This window comes from Saccopteryx bilineata, chromosome 6 (genome assembly GCF_036850765.1).
Source record: "Saccopteryx bilineata isolate mSacBil1 chromosome 6, mSacBil1_pri_phased_curated, whole genome shotgun sequence".
NCBI lineage: Eukaryota > Metazoa > Chordata > Mammalia > Chiroptera > Emballonuridae > Saccopteryx > Saccopteryx bilineata.
The window spans coordinates 114487134-114507910 of NC_089495.1; the positions used below are offsets into that span (position 1 = coordinate 114487134).

Consider the following 20777-nt stretch of genomic DNA (forward strand, 5'->3'; position numbering starts at 1 on the left):
GCTGGGAAGCAAGTATGAGTAGGATCTCATGTACTGGAGTGTCTTATACACCAAAATGTACCATTGGTACATTTTGAGGTGACAGACTATCATTCTTAGAGGTCTGTCATGCTAGATTCCTGATGATTTATTTTTTAAAGATGTCTGCCTGAAAATTCTCTTGTAAGGTCTCAGAAATAAAACATAACCAGGGTCTCTTATGAGCAAGTAACTGCTCTGGCTCAGAAAAATGTTTGCTTTTGTCTCAGAGTTTTTGATCTGGTTCTTTGGTTCTTAATGCCAGTGTTCATTTTTCCATATCTGTTTATTGGATTCTTACTCTGCCCAGACACTCTGCTGGAATCTGAGAATAGAAGGATAAAAGACCTAGTTAATGCTTTTGAAATAGCTACAATCTAGATATTTAAATAAATGCAATATAATTAATATGGTTAAGGTTTTTGATAGAGGCCAGATGTGGAGACACATAGAATGGTGTTTGGAGGTAGGGAGAGGAAAGATGTCAGGGAAGACTTCCTGGAGATGGTGACCTCTGAGCTGAGTTTCCAAGAGGGTCAGGTTGGAGAGTCTGGAATAGGCAAAACATGAGAGAGCTGAACTTATAAAAGCCTGAGACCTAGGTTATCACAGAACTTTACACAGAGTTCACTGTGCCTAGGAGTTAGGATTTGAGACAGAGAGTGTAGGACAGGTGAGCAGACAGTTAGCAGGGCTTAATTGTACCACAGCTTTCAAACAGCCATCATGGACAGTTCAAGCAGAGCCTGCCATTCAGCTCGGAGGAGTTGTTTTCCTGTTTTGAATTTGTTTTTCTTCTTACTTCTAAAGCAATACATATGTGTGGTAGGAAATGAAAAATTATGAACAAAATGAAGCAAATCATACCACCCACAATCTTGCTACAAAACATCTTTTTAACAAGTTACAAATCCTTCTAAATCTTTATGTACCTATCATAAAAATGCTATTAAAACTCTATATATTGCTTTGTAACCTGCTTTTTGTTCAGTTAGTATTTTAGAAACATATTTTCATGTTAATAGGCATTCATCTGTATTATTTCTAATATCTGAATAGTAGTATTTCTTTGGTTATACTGCAATGTATTAAATATACATATGATGGTATAAATGTAGTTGAATATTGGACATTTCAATTGGTTTCAGGATTTCGTTATTAGAAATAGTATTTAGATAAACATTCTTGCTCATACCCTAAATTATTTTCCTGAGTCTTTGTCAATAGTTTTATTAAATTTTAGTCTTAAGACAATGAGATTTTAAGATTACCATACCCAGAATGATTAGAAAGCAATGTAAAACCATACACAACCTCCCTCTGTTAATAAGCCTTACTTGTTGCAGTATCCCAAACAGAGACCTCCCTCGCTTTACCTCATAGCAATTGATTATTCAAACCTACCATCTGAAAACGAAGTAAGCTCCCGAGGAGGTGATAAGCAGAGTTTAGTTAAGTTTAACAGACCCTGGGGCTCTTCTATGTGTTGGGGAGGGATGAGGGGGCGCCTTAGGGAGCTCAGCTCAGGCTGGGGAGGCAGGTCATCATCTGCAACAAGTGATGTAAGAAAAGTGTGCCTAAGGACTGGGAGGGTACGCAGAAGAAGGGCATGCAGCTCATTGCACCCAGTTGAGAAAGGAGGGTGGGGTGGGCTGAGGCAACTTCCTGGAGAAGACGCCATGTGTGGAATGACCTCCAGTTTGGGCTGCTGTGAGAGCAGTCAAAGAACTGAACCATTGGGGGTTTGGAATGGGACAAGTGTTCAAGCTGAATGATATCAAGATGCTTTCTATATTAATTAGGGTTCTTCAGAGAAATAGACCAGTAGGATAAATATAGATATATAGAAAGAGATATTTTATGAAGGACTGGCTCATGTGTATGGAGAATAAGTCCCATGATACCCTGTCTACAAGTTAGAGGTTCAGGAAAAGCTGGTGGCGTAGTTTCCATCCCCACCTGGAGGCCTATGACCAAAGGCTCAATCTAATATGCAAGGACAGCAGAAGATGGATGTCTTAGTTCAATCAAAGAGCAACTTTATTCTTCCTTCATCTTTTTGTTCTATTATGGCCTTGATTGGATGATTTTCACACACATGGGTACAGCCGACCTTCTTCACTTGGTCTACCAATTCAAAAGCTGATCTCTTCCAGAAGTGCCCTCACAGCTGTACCAAGAAGTGATGTTGCCATGGTTTTATTAAATTAACATTTGTGAAATGGAGCACAGAGTGCTGCATGGTGAACCTCTGTTCAACAGGAAAACACAAGAGAAACTGACAGAGAAGTTTGTTAGTCACTGGTTCTGGAGGAAGCACATGGAATGCCTCAAGGGGTCACATGGAGACATTAAGGCAGAACAGAGAGAGACAGACAGGACCTGGGACACACGCCTTTATTAGGGTCTGTGGGTGGAGTGCTTTGGAATTCCCAAACTAGGGCCAAAAGATGGGTTCTGGTAAGCCCCATGAGGATCTTATCTGAGGGCTCCTCAGATAAGGACTATCTGTACGCATAAGGCACACAGGTTGTGGGAGGCAGGGGGCAGCCTTGTGACTGTCAGTCACAAGGGCTGTTGGGAAAGTCCATATCAGGAACTCACAACTGCTTATGACCCTGTAGGCTGCTATCTAGGGCATGTGCTTGTATGAGGGGCTAGTGTCAGCTTAAGGTCCCTGTAAGCTGCTTGGTCAAACAGCGAATTCTGAGGCAGCAATACCATGGAGTGGCTTAGTTAAACACTCAACAAATGTTCTATCAGTTGTCTGGGGTTCTCTTAACCCAGTCAAGTTGACACATAAAATGAACCCTCATACCTTTCAATGTTGCAGATTTGTACTTCTCTAAATAACAAACGACTTGAAATGACCTTTCACTTCCATCATGTTGTTTAATCTTCACAATGCCCTACAGGAGAATATATGCTATTCCTGTTTGTATAGAGAAGCTGCAGCTCACCCTGGTAATGGAGAGCGGACTCGGGATCCAAACCTCTCTCTGAATCCAAACCCCAGTTTGTATCACTACATCACATCATTGTTAGAGCTGTGTTCTTTAGCATGGGGTGTTTCCTTAGCTGCAACTTCTTTTTTTTTTTTTTTAGTCTGCCCATCCTTTTGGGACAGAAGGAATAAACATTCATGGAGTCCTTACCACATGCAACATTGTGTTAGATGTTTTTCTTAAATTATCTCCCTTAGTCCTCACTCAGGTTAGGAAGTTCTGGCTGCCCGTACTCTTCCTGAGCCTCCTCCCTACCCATTACAGCGTTTGCTCTGTAGAGGTAATATGTTAGATTTAAGCATGACTGTCATAGGCCTGTAGTTGGGCAAAATTCGTAAAGTCCCCTGCTCTGGTGTCCTGAGTACGGTCCTGAATGGTTCTGTTTCTTTTCTGTTTAACTATTAAAATGTCAGGCTGGGATTTCTTGTCCATCAGGAGAGGAGAGTCAGGGTGTCAGAGGACAGGAGGACAGAGAAGGGTGGGAGACGTCACAAAATCAGCAGGATGTCACGATTAAGCCCCAGTTGTTGAATCACATGGGCAGATGTCACTATTCTTTAGATCAACAGTTTATCCTCCATTTCCTTCTTAGCATACAGGAAAAAAATACATTCAGTGAAATTAAACAGATATTTACTAACAAACTAAAAATGAAAGTTCAGTATAAACTCTTTCCTTCCATTGAAATATTTGGCTGAACTCATGAGAATAGTGATGAGGCCGTTCTTGGCCATTTGAACTGAAATGAACCATGAGAAGAATATTTAGATAAAATGAGAGGATATTAGGCGTATTGAGTGAAAGTGTGCCTTCAGACCCAAGGAGTGAAATGAAAGTTGGCACGACCACTTTGAAGAATATGAGTGAAGAGGAGTTAGAATGAGGGGTTTTGTTTGTTTGTTTGTTTGTTTTTTCTGAAGCTGGAAACAGGGAGAGACAGTCAGACAGACTCCCGCATGCGCCTGACCGGAATCCACCCGGCACGCCCACCATGGGGCGACGCTCTGCCCACCAGGGGGCGATGCTCTGCCCATCCTGGGCGTCGCCATGTTGCGACCAGAGCCACTCTAGCGCCTGAGGCAGAGGTCACAGAGCCATCCCCAGTGCCCGGGCCATCTTTGCTCCAATGGAGCCTTGGCTGCGGGAGGGGAAGGGAGAGACAGAGAGGAAAGCGCGGCGGAGGGGTGGAGAAGCAAATGGGCGCTTCTCCTGTGTGCCCTGGCCGGGAATCAAACCCGGGTCCTCCGCACGCTAGGCCGACGCTCTACCGCTGAGCCAACCGGCCAGGGCCCTTGTTTTGTTTTTTTTAAAGACAGTATATTAGGGGAGTAAATGGCTGATAAACAGTGCTTGTATTTTTAGCAAAATAGAGTAAATTGTGGAATTTGAAAGTAAAGAGAATCATGATTCAAGTAAGGTAGAAAAGACCCTGTCATACTCACTACTATTTTTTTAAAAATTAATTTTAGAGAGAGAGACAGACAGACAGAAACATCGATCTGTTTCTGTATGTGCCCTGACCAGGGATTGAACTGGCAACCTGTGCATTTTGGAATGATGCTAACCAACCGAGCTATCCAACCAGGGCATTCTCACCATTCTTTTTTTTAAATTATTTTTATTTATTTATACATTTGAGAGAAAGAGAGAGAGAGAGAGAAAGAGAGAGAAAGGGGGAGGAGCAGGAAGCACCAACTCCCATATGTGCCTTGTGACCAGGCAAGCCCAGGGTTTTGAACCAGCGACTTCAGCGTTCCAGGACAACACTTGATACACTGTGCCACCACTGGTCAGGCTCACCATTCTTTATATAATCCCTCAATAGAGGATTGCATGAAAAAGATATGGTACATGTATACATTGGAATACTTCTCAGCCATAAGAAATGATGACATATTGCCATTTACAACAACATGAATAGAACTTGACAACATTATACTGAGTGAAATAAGTAAATCAGAAAAAGCTAAGAACTACATGATTTTACACATAGGTAGGATATAAAAATGAAACCATGGACATAGACAAAAGTGAAGTGGTTCCCAGAGGGAGGGGGTGTGGGGGGAGGGCAGTAAGGAGGGACAAATGTATAGTGACAGAAAATGATCTGACTTTGGGTGATGGGTGCACAACACAATCAACATTCAAATACTGTAGAGATGTTTACCTGAAGCCTATGTATTCTTATTGACCAATGTCACCACATTTTAGTTTCTAAATTAAAAATATATATTCTTTATCAATAAAAGGCAAACAAATAGAAATAAAGTTTCAGAAGTCAGTAAAATTTTATGGGAATATAAAGTTGATTTTATTAAAGCAAAGTCCAATTCATGGCCGTAGGAAACTCCAAGCTGCATGCTGACTATGTACAGACATTGGATCTCCTCAAAGCTGTACTTAAGTGCTTTTGTTTTGTTTTGTTTGTTTTTCTCTTTGCTGCTTTGCTTGTCTCTAGAACACTGGTTCCTGCAGGAAGTCAGCACTGTTCCAGAGTTCTGCAGGGCTGACTAAGGTTAGAAATTGGAGTTGATCCTTTAACTTATTGCACTAATTCTTAGGGAAGAACAAAGATTGGAAGAACATGGTTAGAAGTTTAGCTCTGTGAGATAAATACAAAATATTAAATTGACTCCAACAATTTGAATCACCTTGAAAACTCCCAGTCTCAGGATAAAGAAATATAATCCTATTTTGAAATTCCTGGTGCGATCACAGATTTGGGATTGGTTCTTTTCACGAAGCCCATTAATTAAAAAGTACATAATCCAAAGTCAATTAAGCATTACAATATTATAAGATTCTTATTTCATCACTTTTCTAAAGTATGAATGACACATTCAACATCAGAAGTTCACATTTTCCACTGGCTGCTGAAACAATGGGACTAATTCCAGTTGGAGGAGCACTTACTATGGCCTGACCTATCTCTGAAATAATTTATTGATTCCAGGTGACTTTTACACTGTAGGCTTAGTCATTAGGTTAGGTTTGATGAGAAACAGATACAACTAGGGTTGGGAATTTAAATATGTATTATATTTTTCCTGACAATCAGAAATCAGTTTACCTTGTTTTTGTTGTTGTTGTTGTGTGTTTTTTAGGCTCATGCCCAAATCTGGCATCTCTACAACACTTCTTTCCGCCCAACTCAGGGAGGCCACGTATCCATTGCCCTAAGTTCCCATTGGATCAGTCCTCGGAGAATGACGGACCACAGCATCAAAGAGTGTCAAAAATCTCTAGACTTTGTCCTGGGCTGGTTTGCCAAGCCCATATTTATTGATGGTGACTATCCTGACAGCGTGAAGAATAATCTTTCGTCTCTTCTCCCTGCTTTTACCGAGCCTGAGAAAAAGTTCATCAAAGGCACAGCTGACTTTTTTGCTCTTTCCTTTGGACCAACTTTGAGTTTTCAGCTATTGGATCCTCACATGAAGTTCCGCCAGTTAGAATCTCCCAGCCTGAGGCAGCTGCTTTCCTGGATTGACCTTGAATACAACCACCCTCAGATCTTCATTGTGGAAAACGGCTGGTTTGTCTCAGGGACCACCAAAAGAGATGATGCCAAATATATGTATTACCTCAAAAAATTTATAATGGAAACCTTAAAAGGTAGGATGGGGGATAAAATTCTCAATTTCTGCCAAAACTCACTGTTAAAATGATCTTTAAGATGATTTGCCATGAACTATATGAAATTATAGCTTTTAATCGTAATGTAGAAATTCATTTTAGCAATAATATGAATGTATTTACCTAACATCTTTCTTATTTGGGGCTTGGAGGAACTTAAATTATTTTTAAACCCATATTATAAATAGAAACTGGGTTATAATGTATGAAATCACTTGACTTTAAGAATTACTACTCTAGATTTTTAGATTACATTAAGGATTAAGTAAATCCCATGGTATCTAGCGCTCCTTACATGATTTTGGGTTATTTCTTTTTATTTAATTTTTAATTTATTTTGTTTACATAGATTCTAGTGTCCCCCCGAATACATCCTCCCCTCCCCCTTGTCCCATTCCCTGTAGTGCCCTCCCCCTTCCCTCCAGGATTTGCTTTTCTGCTCTCATCCCATCCTAACACCCTATCATCCCCTTTCCCTCTGACGGCTTTACCTCTGGATCCTTTGATCCCGCCTCTACCTCTATTCTGTTCCTCAGTTCATATTGTTCGTCGGACTCCTCAAATGAGTAAGGTCATAAGATATTTTTCTTTCTATGCCTGGCTTATTTCACTTAACATAATAGTTTCCAGGTACATCCATGTTGTAGCAAAAAGTAATATTTCCTCATTTTTCATGGCCCCGTAGTATTCCATTGTGTATATGTACCACTGCTTTTTAATCCACTCATCCACTGACAGACACTTGGGCTGTTTCCAGATCCTGGCTATTGTAAACAATGCTGCCATAAACATAGGGGTACATTTCTCCTTTTGAATCATTGATGTGGTATTCTTGGGATATATTCCTAAAAGTGGGATGGCTGGGTCAAAAGGCAGTTTGATTTTAATTTTTGGAGGAATCTCCATACGGTTTTCCACAGTGGCTGCACCAGTGTGCGTTCCCATCAGCAATGCAGGAGGGTTCCCTTTTCTCGACATCCTTGGCAACATTTATTATGTGTTGTTTTCTTGATGAGCACCATTCTGACTAGTGTGAGGTGATATTTCATTGTGGTTTTAATTTGCATTTCTCTGATGATTAATGATGTTGAACATTTTTTTCCTATGCCAATAGGCCATATGTATGTCCTCTTTGCAGAAGTGTTTCTTCAATTCCTTTGCCCATTTTATAATTGGATTGTTTACATTCCTGGTGTTGAGTGTAGAAGTTCTTTTAAATTTTGGTTATTAACCCCTTATCAGACGTATTGTCAAATATGTTCTCCCATTGTGTGGTTTGCCTTTTTATTTTGTTCATATTATCTTTAGCTCTGCAAAAGCTTTTTAGTTTGATATAGTTTCATTTGTTTATCCTGTCCTTTATTTCCCTTGCCTGTGGAAATAAATCAGCAAACATATTGCTGTGAGTGATGTGGGAGAGCTTACTGCCTATGTTTTCTTCTAAAATGCTTATGGTTTCATGATGTATATTTAAGTCTTTTATCAATTTTGAGTTTATTTTTGTGAATGGTGTAAGGTGGTGGTCTAGTTTCATGTTTTTGCAGGTAGCTGTCCAATTTTCCCAACACCATTTGTTAAAGAGACTGTCTTTATTCCATTGTATGCTATTATCAACCTTGTCAAATATCAATTATCCATAAAGCTGTGGGTTTATTTCTGGGTTCTCTGTTCTGTTCCATTGATCTATATACCTGTTCTTATGCCAGTACCAAGCTGTTTTGAATACAATGGCCTTGTAGTATAACTTGACATCAGGAAGTGTGATACCACCCACTTTAATCTTCTTTCTCAAGATTGCTGAGGCTATTTGTGTTCTTTTTTGGTTCCATATGAATATTTGAATATTTGTTCTATATCTTTGAAGTATGTCATTGGTATTTTAATAGAAATTGTATTGAATTTATAAATTGCTTTGGGTAATATGAACATTTTAATGATGTTTATTCTTCCTATCCACGAACATGGTATATGCTTTCACTTGTTTGTATCTTCTTTGATTTCTTTTATCAATGTTTTATAATTTTCTGAGTACAACTCTTTAACCTCCTTGGTTAAATTTACTTCTAGGTACTTTATTGTTTTGTTGTTGTTGCGATAGTGAAGGGGATTGTTTTCTTAAGCTCTCTTTTAGGCAGTTATGTTGGTGTATAAAAACACCTCTGATTTCTGAATATTAATTTTATATCCTGCCATCTTACTGAATTAATTTACCAGGTCCTGTAGTTTTTTGACTGAGACTTCAGGGTTTTCTATGTACAGTATCATATCATCAGCAAATAATGATAGTTTTACTTCTTATTTTTCAGTTTGGATGCCTTTTATTTCTTCTTCTTGTCTGATTGCTGTGGCTAGGACTTCGAGAAATATATTGAATCATAGTGGTGAAAGGGGGCACCCCTGCCTTATTCCTGATCTTAAGAGGATTGCTTTTAACTTTTGCCCATTGAGTATGATGTTTGCTGTGGATGATCTGTCATAGATGGCCTTAATCATGTTGAGGTGTGTTCCCTGTATTCCCACTTTGCTAAGAGTTTTGATCATAAATGGGTGCTGGATTTATCAAATGCTTTTTCTTCATCTATTGATATTAATGTGTTTTTTCTCCATCCTTTTGTTTTATGTGATGAATCACATTGATTGATTTATGAGTATTGTACCAGCCTTGCCTCCCCAAAATAAATCCCACTTGATCATGATGTATGATTTTTTTCATGTATTGCTGGATCTGGCTTGCTAATATTTTGTTGAGAATTTTAGCATATAAATTCATCAGGGATATTGGTTTTCTTTCTTTGTGTTGTCTTTGCCTGGTTTTGGAATCAGAATTATGCTCGCTTCATAAAAGAAGCTTGGAAGTTTTCCATCCTCTTGAATTTTTTGAAATAGCTTGAGAAGGATAGGAGTTGGTTTTTCTTTAAATGTTGGTAGAATTCACCTATGAAGCCATCTGGCCCAGGGCTTTTGTTTGTTGGCAGTTTTTTGATAACTGTTATGATCTCATTTGTTGTAATCTGTCTATTTAGGTTTTCTGATTCTTCCAGATTGATTTTTGAAACATTATGTTTTTCAAGGAATTTGTCCATTTTGCCTAGGTTGTCTTATTTTTTGGCATACAGTTATTCATAGTATTTTCTTACAATCCTTTGTATTTCTGTTGTGTTCTTTGTTACTTCTCCACTCTCATTTCTACTTTTATTTATTTGAGTCCTCTATCTTTTTTTCTTGGTGAGTCTGGCCAAGGGTTCATTGATCTTGTTTACCTTTTTAAAGAACCAGCTCTTGGTTTCATTGACCCTCTGTATTATTTTTTTAGTCTCTATGTCACTTATTTTTGCTCTGGTCTTTATTATTTCCTTCCCTCTACTTCCTCTGGGCTTTACTTGCTGTTCTTTTTCTAGTTCTTTTAGTTGCAGGGTTAAGTTGTTTATTTGAGCTGTTTCTAGCTTCTTAAGGTATGCCTGTAATGCTATGAACTTCCCTCTCAAGACTGCTTTTGCTGTGTCCCACAGATTTTGAGTTGTTGTACGCTCATTTTCATTTGTTTCTAGGAAATACTTTATTTTTTCCTTGATTTCATTGTTGACCCATTCGTTATTTAATAACATGCTGTTTAGTTTCCAAGTGTTTGAGTGTTTTTCAGTTTTTCTATTGTAGTTGATTTCTAGTTTCATACCATTGTGGTCAGAGAAGATGCTTGATATGATTTCAATCTTCTTAAATTTGTTGAGATTCATTTTATGCCCTAATATGTGGCCTATCCTAGAGAATGTACCATGTGCACTTGAAAAGAATGTATATTCTGCTACTTTAGGGTGAAAAGTTTTGAAGATATCTGTTAAATCCAGTTGATCTAATGTGTCCCTTAATTCTGCTGTTTGTTAACTTTCTTTGTTGAAGATCTACGCAGTGATGTTAGTGCGGTATTGAGATCCCCTACTATTATAGTATGGCTGTTGATCTCTCCCTTTATGTCCATCAAAGTCTGCTATATATATTTAGGTGCTCCTATATTAGGTGCGTAGATATTTATAATGGTTATCTTCCTGTTGGATTGCTCCGTTTATCATTATGTAGTGACCTTATTTATCCCTTACTAAAGTCTTTGTTTTAAAGTCTATTTTGTCAGATATAAGTATTGCTACCCAGCTTTTTTTTTCATTTCCATTTGCATGAAATATTTTTTCCATCCTTTTACTTTCAGTCTATGTATATCTTTTGTTTTGAGGTGGGTCTCTTGTAGACAGCATATGAATGGGTCCTGTTTTTTTATCCATTCAGCTACCCTATGTCTATTGATTGGAGCATTTAATCCATTTACATTTAAGGTTATTATTTATATATAGTTGTTTATTGCCATTTTCTTTTCCATTAAATCTACAATCCTCTTTTACTATATTTTTCCCCTCGCTTTGTTCTGTTTACAGCAGGCCCCTTAACATTTCTTGCAGCATTGGTTTGGTTGTGATGTATTCCTTGAGTTGTTTTTTGATTTGTTTGTGTTTTTTTTGTCTGGGAAGCTTTTTATTTCTCCTTCAATTTTAAATGATAGCCTTGCTGGATAAAGAAGTCTTGGTTGTAGGTTCTTGTTGTGCATTACTTTGAATATTTCTTGCCATTCCCTTCTGGCCTCAACTGTTTCTGTTGAAAACTCGGATGTCATACTTACGGGATTCCTTTGTAGGTGATTGACTGTTTTTCTCTTACAGCTTTTAGTATTCTTTCTTTATCTCTTAGCTTTGGTATTTTGATTATGATGTGTCTTGGTGTGGATCTCTTTGGGTTTTTTTTTTAATGGGGTTCTCTCTGCTTCTTGAACCTGTATGAATCTTTCCTGTATCAATTTAGGGAAATTTTCAGGTATTATTTCTTCAATCAGGTGCTCCATTTCTTGTTCTTTCTCTTCTCCTTCAGGAACCCCTATTATGTGGATATTGTTTCCTTCATGTTGTCACAGAGCTCTGTTAGAGTTTCCTCAGACTTTTTGATCCTCTTTTCTTTTTACTGTTCTGCTTTTATGCTTTCACTTATCTTGTCCTCTAAGTCGCTGATTTGATCCTCTGCTTCATCCAACCTGCTTTTCATTCCTTCTAGTGTAGTCTTCATTTCTAATATTGTATTTGTCATTTCTTTCTGTTTTTTTTTTTTATGATTTCCATGTCCTTTTTGATGCTTACAATTTCTTTATTTAGGTGTTCTTTAAGTCCATCTATTGTAACTCTAAGATCCTTAAGCATCCTAACAATCATTATTTTATACTCTGCACACGGTAATTTGATTACTTCCATTTCATCCAGATCTTTTTGAGGATTTGTCTTGTTGATTCATATGACTGTTTCTCTGTCTTCCCATTGTTTCTGTTTGTGACTTGCAGGCTTGTTTCAGTTGTGGTCTCCTTACCTAGTAGAGCTGTTTTGAAGTCTTGATTTGTTTGTTTTCAGTTTACTTAACTCAGTGGTAGGCTTGTTTATTGATCTCAGCAGGGGGCTTATTTGAAACTATCCAGGAATGCAGTGGGTATGACCTCTGGGAATCTGCAGGCAGGTCATGCCAGCTGCTCTCTGGGGATGGGGCGTGGTCTTGGCTTCACAGGGGGAGGTGCATCTCAGAGCTCCCTGGAGACCTGAGTTACTGCCCCTTCACCCACTTCCTGCTTTTGGTTGTATCTTTTGTGCTGATTGGAGCTGGAGAGCTTTCTGGAGGTGGGTTACCCAGAACCATTTTAGACTTGTGCTGTGTGAAGGGATCAACCCCTCCCCCAGCTATGGCCACCTCCACACTGGATGAGTCAGCTTCTCAGGTCATCCCAGGCATTCCTCTGCCCATCATCGTCTGTCTTGCTTTCCCCACTTTCCTCGTAGAAAACAAGCCAGTCCTCTCAGCCCTCCTTGCCCCTAGGGTCCCAGGCATGTGGCTGTGAGTGATCTTTTCTGCTCTGTCCTTTTAAGGCACCCCTGCCACTTACCACACACAGAACTTTGCTCTTCTCCCCTCTCAATGCTTTCTCTCTGTCTCCTCCAGTTCCTGGATTTCTAGACTGGGTCTTCGGTTCTGAGACTGAGGGCCCCCATCTCTCAGAGTCTCTCTCCTTGTAATGAGAGCCCCTTCTGGACTCTCAGCCTCAGCCTCCCTTTGCTTCTGGAAGCAGGGGAGTCCCCAATATGCCCCTGCACTCCTTATCAGGATCAGTGTGGATTCTTCTTTGCTCCTTGGTTTTTGAGACCTGTTCTTTTAGTCCAAAGTTGGTTTTTCCTGATGATTTTTCCTAAATTAATTTGTAATCCAGTTTGGTGGTATGAGCTGGGAGTCTGTGTGTCTGCCTACTCTGCTGCCATCTTGGTACTCTGCTGCCATCTTGGAATCTTCAGGTTCTTATTTCTTGTACTGAATGAAACATTTAACAAAAAAAGGAATATCAGCATTTTCTGGAGAAAATAGTAAGTAGTTCATGGTTTTAAAAGCTTTCTTCATTTATTGCATCTAGTACAATGTTAGGTGCCTAGGATGAAAGGAGACTATCTTCCTGAAGAGCACCCACTGGAAATCCAAATAAAAACATATTGGAGATAAGCCCATTTGTGAAGACATTTATTTATAGAGTTATCTGGGTCTGATTAAAACAAGAAGCACACTACATAATTTATTTCCTTAAGTAGTAAAAACCTCAAATGTCTTCAATCATTAGGTGAGTGTCCAGTGAAGGATCACTTTTCTCTTGCCCTCTCTCCCCTTTGCAGCTATCAGGTTGGATGGGGTGAACATCATCGGGTACACAGCATGGTCCCTCATGGATGGCTTTGAGTGGCACAGAGGCTACAGTATCCGGCGTGGACTCTTTTATGTTGACTTTCTGAGCCAGGATAAGAAGTTGTTGCCAAAGTCTTCAGCTTTGTTCTACCAACAGATAATAGAGAAAAACGGCTTCCCTCCTTCACCTGAAAATCAACCCCTACAAGGGACATTTCCCTGTGACTTTGCTTGGGGAACTGTTGACAACTACATTCAAGTAAGTCAGCTGACAAAACCAATCAGCAGTCGCACCAAGCCCTGTCGCTAGTAAGTAGAGCTTCCTTATTAGGTTGTCGTGACACTTAACACAGTTCTTCGGACCAAACACGGTTCCCTAGGGGCATAAATAGGAACACTGCATCCTTCTCTCCAAAAACCTTCCTAGCTTCACTTTGCACTGTAAATCATCCCAAAGGGGAACAAATGAAAAACATATAAATGTTTAACATCTGATAAGATAGAAATATTCTGTTAACACAGGAGTTTTCAAACCTTTTAAAACAGGTGAGTTCTTCTATTAACGAAATGTGACACAGAAGTCCACATCATTTGAGAAGTCAGAGGAGCTGCTCGGTCTGAGACAGGTGCATTAGGCAGCTCCCTACTGGGACTTGACTGAGGATTCTCCAATCTTTCAGCAGTACAGAGAGAATGAAAATTGTCACTTGAAATCATTTTGAGCACTAGTCATTGAGGTGATGAGGAAGTTCTTCAAGATGGTCATCCAGTATCTATTGAACACTTATTATGTAGTTAGTTCTCAGTGTTATTTTTAATTTACTTACTGAAATTTAAATTTTTAAATGTTAATTTTCTTTAATTTTAAAGGAATCTGTTTTCTAGAGTATGTTCGAAGGGTAAGCACTGATTGGATGCTTAGTATGCACACAGTCCTGTGCTAGTTACTGAAGGTACTTGGTTGAGGGTCGTGTGCAAAGAAATGAGTAAGATATGACCCCTGCTTTGAAAGGAGTCTTGGGAGAAAATGATGGATATGCAAATAATATAACAGAACAACAGAGCATGATGGTAAGTGAACAGTGTGCTGGTGGGGTTGTTGCTGAGCAGAGTCTGAAAATAGACCAAGTTCAGTATCGATGGATAAGCAATGGGATTTAGCATGTTGAGTGCTTCTAGCCAACTCATTGGTTCTACAGGGGAGGAATAATCACTCTCCCTCTACCCTTCTGAGTTCTTCACTGAGACTCCTGGAATAAAAGACAGATTAACAAGTTTAAACAAACAGAAGTTTATTAACATGTATATCTCATATACATATAGGAGATACTCAGAGAAAAGTGGGTAACTCCTCAGGTGGCTTAGAATTCAGGCTTAAATACCATGTTAATAGGGAAAGGGTTGATGGAATATAAGTCTCTTAAGGGACAGTAAATGATTTTTAGGAAACATTAAATGGGCCCTTATAAGAATAGATGGGAACTATGCTAGTTTGTGACAAAGTCTGTCTGGATATATTGTTGATTTCCAGCCTCTTCTTTTGTGATGAGAGTCCATCTGTCCTGGTTGATGAAGCTCTGGGGAGGGGACTTCTGACACCGAGTTCCTTTGGAAACACCTGTCTTTAGGCAGATAAGGTGCGGACTGAGGCAGTCTCTTCCTACATTTGCTCTTTCTCAAGGTCCTGCTGCTCAAAATAATCAGTACACCAAAGGGGCACATTTTGGGGTGGCATGTTCGGTTACCTTTCAGTTCAAAACTATTTGGAAGAATGTTTAGATCTGAGGATAGTCCTTCTAGATTAAATGGGCTGCTCTTTTCTTGTAAACATCAAATTGCAGTCTTTTATTTATAAGAAAATGAAAAATATCAACACTACTTTCTTTGCTGATTTGTATTACTCATATATTTTCAGACCTCCAGGTTTAGGGGTGGTCTCAGAGGTAAACCCTTTGCTGACATGTAAGGTGACAGCAAGTCCTCTCAGCTTCGCCCTCTTGGCGGGGCTTTCCAGCCTCCCCCACCTCCCACCGCAGCCACAGCTATCTGCAACCTCCCTGTCCTAAACTCTCTCCTGCAAGCGAGCTACACAGTGAAGTTCAAGTGGGATGAGAAGGGGCAGGAGTGGTGCTGGAGAGGGAGAAGGGGAAAGGGAGAAGGGAGGCAGGTAGACTCCCCAATCTCTCCTCCTTCTTCCCCTTTAATGGGGTTGGGGTGAGATGGTCCCTGATCCTTGTTCTATCTCTTGACCTCCTGCCCCTAGCTCCCTGCTGGCCCTGTACCCCCGGTCATTGAGGGCCCATGCTCCTCCCTGATCTCTGATAGTAGCCTCAGCCTGGGCAGGGCATTCCCAGTCCTTTGTGAAAAGACATCTCCACCAGTATCTCTGTGCAGACAGTATGAACTGAGTGACATCAGAGGGAGCCCTTTCACTGCTCATTCCCCACCCATGGGCTGTGTTTGCCTCCAGGACTGGGAAGGAGTGGAAGAGTCTTAAGACTATGTACTGTTTTCTCAAAAGAGAAGAGAAATGCTGGTCAGATGGAACAAGTATGGCAGTGAGGAGGAGGGGAAATGAGAGCACCCCTTGTTCAGAAGTACTTGTTTCAGAATTTGATCTAATGCCAGCCACTCCTCAGCCCTGGCCCTTGCCTCTCAGGTTGCACTCCTCTTGTGTCATCAGCTCGGGGTCCCTACTCCTCCACCAAGCAGAGTCCTGCACGCCCAGCGCTCTGCTACGCAGAACCAGCCAAACACAAAATTAAGTCACCCTCAACCTCACAGTGGACTTAAACTTCTCTGGAAGCTCTTTTGTGGGGAAAGGCTGTAATTGCTATTTTTCCTGCTTTTCACCATGAGCTATGTATTATTTTGGTAGTGTCCTTCCCAAACTAGCTTCCTAATTGACAAAGTAAAAACAAGTTTTTGGTTAAGGCAGTTCTTAGGAATGTGAGCATATACTTTATTAGTGGTACTCTATACTTTTAATACATTATATTAAAGTCCTGAGAGGTGACTTCTAAACTATTAAAATTTATCTTTTTCCTCCTGCCTAGTTTTTCAAAATCCTAATATTAATGAGACGTGTATTTTACTTGAAAATCTCTAAAAATCATATTTCATTAAGCACACTGCTTGTCTGAAGTCTGACTTTAGCCTTATTTACCTGGATTGTCATTATGTTTGAGCCTAATTTTTCAGCTGACAGTGTTTTTCCACAACTACGGACTCTCAGTGGATTAAATAGAGAAACTGCTACACACCGAGGACATAGGGCTCCTTCAACATTGGTCATGTTAGGAGAGAGCTTCTTCTGTAACATACGAAATACATATACTATCCCTGTTCCTTCTGAAAGAATCAGTTTTATTATTTCATTTTTTATTAAGAAATAAGTCAACTAATTAATGGAGGTTAGATAAAGTTTTGCCTAAATTCTATCATTTCTAAATGTTCTGTATTTTTAAGAAATAGATTTTCCTGCCCTGGCAGTTGGCTCAGTGGTAGAGCGTCGGCCTAGTGTGCGGAAGTCCCAGGTTCAATTCCTGGCCAGGGCACACAGGAGAAGCACCCATCTGCTTCTCCACCCCTCCCCCTCTCCTTCCTCTCTGTCTCTCTCTTCCCCTCCCGTAGCCAAGGCTCCATTGGAGCAAAGATGGCCCGGGTGCTGGGGATGGCTCCTTGGCCTCTGCCCCAGGCGCTAGAGTGGCTCTGGACACAAAAGAGCGACGCCCCCTGGTGGGCATGCCGGGTGGATCCCGGTTGGGCGCATGCGGGAATCTGACTGCCTCCCCGTTTCCAGCTTCAGAAAAAAAAAATAAAAAAATAAAAAAAGAAAGAAATAGATTTCCCCCAAAAAAACTTATAGGTTAGTCTGTCATATTTGTTTTCAAATAAACTGAATAAAAACTGGTGTTTTGGAACAATTATGTAAGAAAAGACATAAATTTAGTCAACTCAGAGTTCTATAAAAATAATTCAAAAGTTCCTTCAAGCTATAAACACTTCAAAAGAGCATGCAAATGTTTTCTCCTGCAAAGCTGAGGAAACATTATTGGTGAGTGCATCATGGTGGAAAGATACTGCTGATGGCATTCCCACAGTACTGGGGGAAATGCATGGTGGGTGCTCCACAAGGGACAAGCCCCCAGAAAAAGCAATTTCCCTCTGAGACACTGGTTTTTATTACTTCCCTTTATGAACACAGCACTGACCCGTCCAGAGAAACAACAGCTCATTTGCAACAGGCCCGTAAAACTGTGAAGAAACCCCTATTAGAGTTTCAAAACTGGAGTTTGTCTGACCCTGGCTTTTCTACAGAGGGTCAGAGCAAAGTAATCTTCTCTACAGAGATTATTCCCCAGGAGAGAAAGGGCGAGGCAGCAGTCTAGGGTGCACTTTCAGTGTGCATCCCCTCCCCGGTTTCCACGTGGAGGGAGGATGTTGTCATTCTAAATTTACAATTTGTCCACTTCCCTGAAAATCTGTCCTATTTTCATTTTGAAGATTTTTTAAAAGTTTATTGATTGAGTTTAGAGAGAGAGGAATAGGCAGTGAGAGAGAGGGAGATTGATAGAGAATCATCGATCTGTTCTTGTATGTGCCCTGGCCAAGGATCAAACTAGCAACCTATGTACATCAGGATGACACACTTTGATGTCAGATGTTGAGAGCCACATTGTGCTAGTCATTACAGACAAACAGAAAAAAGACTTAAACACTGTTAAAAAATAAATCTCATTACAGGTGGATGACAATATTGTTCCTATGTCCACATTCTTTGTCAGTTTCTACCATTAGTCTGGTTGAGTTTGATAAACTTGGTCATCAACCCCAAAGCTAATAAAAGTCAACAGTTATGCTTATTTAGTAACTTCTCATCTGAGAGCAAATCTCAGTGTAGAATGTGATTTTAAGAAGCACAGTTTATGGCCCTGGCCAGTTGGCTCAGCGGTAGAGTGTTGGCCTGGCGTGCGGGGGACCCGGGTTCGATTCCCGGCCAGGGCACATAGGAAAAGCGCCCATTTGCTTCTCCACCCCCTCCCCCTCCTTCCTCTCTGTCTCTCTCTTCCCCTCCCGCAGCCAAGGCTCCATTGGAGCAAAGATGGCCCGGGCGCTGGGGATGGCTCCTTGGCCTCTGCCCCAGGCGCTAGAGTGGCTCTGGTCGCGACTGAGCGACACCCCGGAGGGGCAGAGCATCGCCCCCTGGTGGGCAGAGCGTCGCCCCTGGTGGGCGTGCCGGGTGGATCCCGGTCGGGCGCATGCGGGAGTCTGTCTGACTGTCTCTCCCCGTTTCCAGCTTCAGAAAAAAAAAAAAAAAAAAAAAAAAAAAAAAAGAAGCACAGTTTAATATATATATATATTTAGTTTTTTTTAAAATTCATTTTAGAGAAAGGAGAGAGAGAGATGGGGGTGGGCAGCAGGAAGCATCAACTCCCATATGTGCTTTAACCAGGCAAGCTCGGGGTTTTGAACCTGTTACCTCACCATTCTAGGTGGACTTTTTATCCACTGCGCCACCACAGGTCAAGCCACAGTTTAATTCTAAATGCCATTTCATTTTTTGACTCACCTTCAGGTTGTAAGCTTTATCTTTGCTATTTTTAAAAAATAAATTTTAAAGTCTCATCTCATTAGTGATTTTTTCTGCTCACAAAAATCAGGGCATCAGGGAACGTGCAGATACTCCAATACTTTCAGCCTTTTGTATAGAGCATTTTCCCCAATGAAATAAAAGTTGGTTTTGCATCTCATTTGCATAATTGAACAACTTTCTTTGAAAGGTTGTTTGCTTTTCTGATGTTCTTGTTTAATGAAAAAAAATAAAATGCTTCTTTTTTATTATCGCTTCATATTCATTTTGAAATATTCCCTAATTTTTGTGAGCAGTGTACAAGAAAAACGTCCAAAAAATACCCTGCTTGCTTCACACAGGCTAGAGATGTATGAGAATGAATCACTACTCTTTGTCATCTAAAGTGAAGGGAGAAAAATTCAGATTTTTAAAAAAATATTCAAGTAACAAAGAGAACTATGGGTAAAACAAATGTGTATAAAAGATATGTGAGTGGGCTGTTTTCTTCTCCAGGAACTCACTATTGATGGAAAATTGTTTCATTTTTTCAGCTAGAAAAGTAACTGTTTTCTCTCATCTTGCTTTGCTAGTTTCTTTGAAAGACTTGCATTGAGCTACTTTTGTAGGTCTGTGTAGAAGTCAAGAATTATGCTTTCTGCTCCTCCTAGGTTGACACCACTCTGTCCCAGTTCACCGACCCCAATGTGTACCTGTGGGATGTCCACCACAGCAAGGGGCTCATTAAGGTGGATGGCCTTGTGGCCAAGAAGAGGACACCCTATTGCGTTGACTTAGCCGCCATCCGGCCCCAGATTGCCCTACTCCAGGAGATGCATGTGACGCATTTCCACTTCTCACTGAACTGGGCCCTGATCCTCCCACTGGGCGACCAGTCACAGGTCAACCACACGGTCCTGCACTACTACCGCTGCTTCGCCAGTGAGCTTGTGCGCGCCAACATCACCCCGGTGGTGGCCTTATGGCGACCTGCTGCCCGGCACCAAGGCCTGCCCAAGCCCCTGGCCAAGCATGGCGCATGGGAGAACCCCCACACTGCTCTGGCTTTTGCAGATTATGCCAGGCTGTGCTTTCAGGACCTTGGCCCCCACGTCAAGTTTTGGATCACGATGAGCGAGCCGTACACGCGCAACATGACCTATGTAGCAGGGCACAACCTGCTGAAGGCCCACGCCCTGGCCTGGCGCGCCTACGATGAGGAGTTCAGGCGCTCTCAGAAGGGCAAGATATCCATAGCCTTGCAGGCTGACTGGATCGAACCGGCCTGCCCTTTCTCCCCCGAGGACAAGGACGTGGCCGAGCGAGTTCTGGAATTTGACATTGGCTGGCTGGCTGAGCCCGTTTTTGGCTCTGGGGATTACCCACGTGTGATGAGGAACTGGCTGAACCAGAGAAACAATTTCCTGCTCCCTTATTTCACAGAAGATGAAAAGAAGTTAATACGGGGCTCCTTCGACTTCTTGGCTTTAAGCCATTACACCACTATCCTTGTAGACTGGGAAAAAGAAGACCCACTGAAATATAACGACTACCTGGAAGTACAAGAAATGACAGACATCACATGGCTCAACTCCCCGAGTCAGGTGGCCGTGGTGCCCTGGGGCTTGCGCAAAGTCCTGAGCTGGCTGAAGTCCAAGTATGGAGACCTGCCCATGTATGTGATCTCCAATGGCATTGATGATGACCTGCAAGCCGGACAGGACAAGCTGAGGATGCATTATATGCAGAATTATGTAAATGAAGCTCTGAAAGGTAAGGCCCCCTCTGAAAACTGTCCCTTG

The 20777-nt window shown here is 41.0% G+C and overlaps 1 protein-coding gene and 1 non-coding gene across 2 annotated transcripts in view; both read left to right on the forward strand.

Annotated features, from left to right (window-relative positions):
- KL (klotho) overlaps nucleotides 1-20777 on the forward strand; it is a 70992-nt gene that overhangs the window by 44383 nt on the left and 5832 nt on the right. Inside the window, exons 2-4 of the mRNA XM_066235879.1 lie at nucleotides 6128-6638; nucleotides 13394-13662; nucleotides 19647-20748. Coding sequence (XP_066091976.1) covers nucleotides 6128-6638; nucleotides 13394-13662; nucleotides 19647-20748 — 1882 coding nt within the window. The remainder of the gene's footprint in view (nucleotides 1-6127; nucleotides 6639-13393; nucleotides 13663-19646; nucleotides 20749-20777) is intronic.
- TRNAT-AGU (transfer RNA threonine (anticodon AGU)) lies at nucleotides 16886-16960 on the forward strand. The gene has a single exon. It is a non-coding gene; the product is annotated as a tRNA-Thr (tRNA).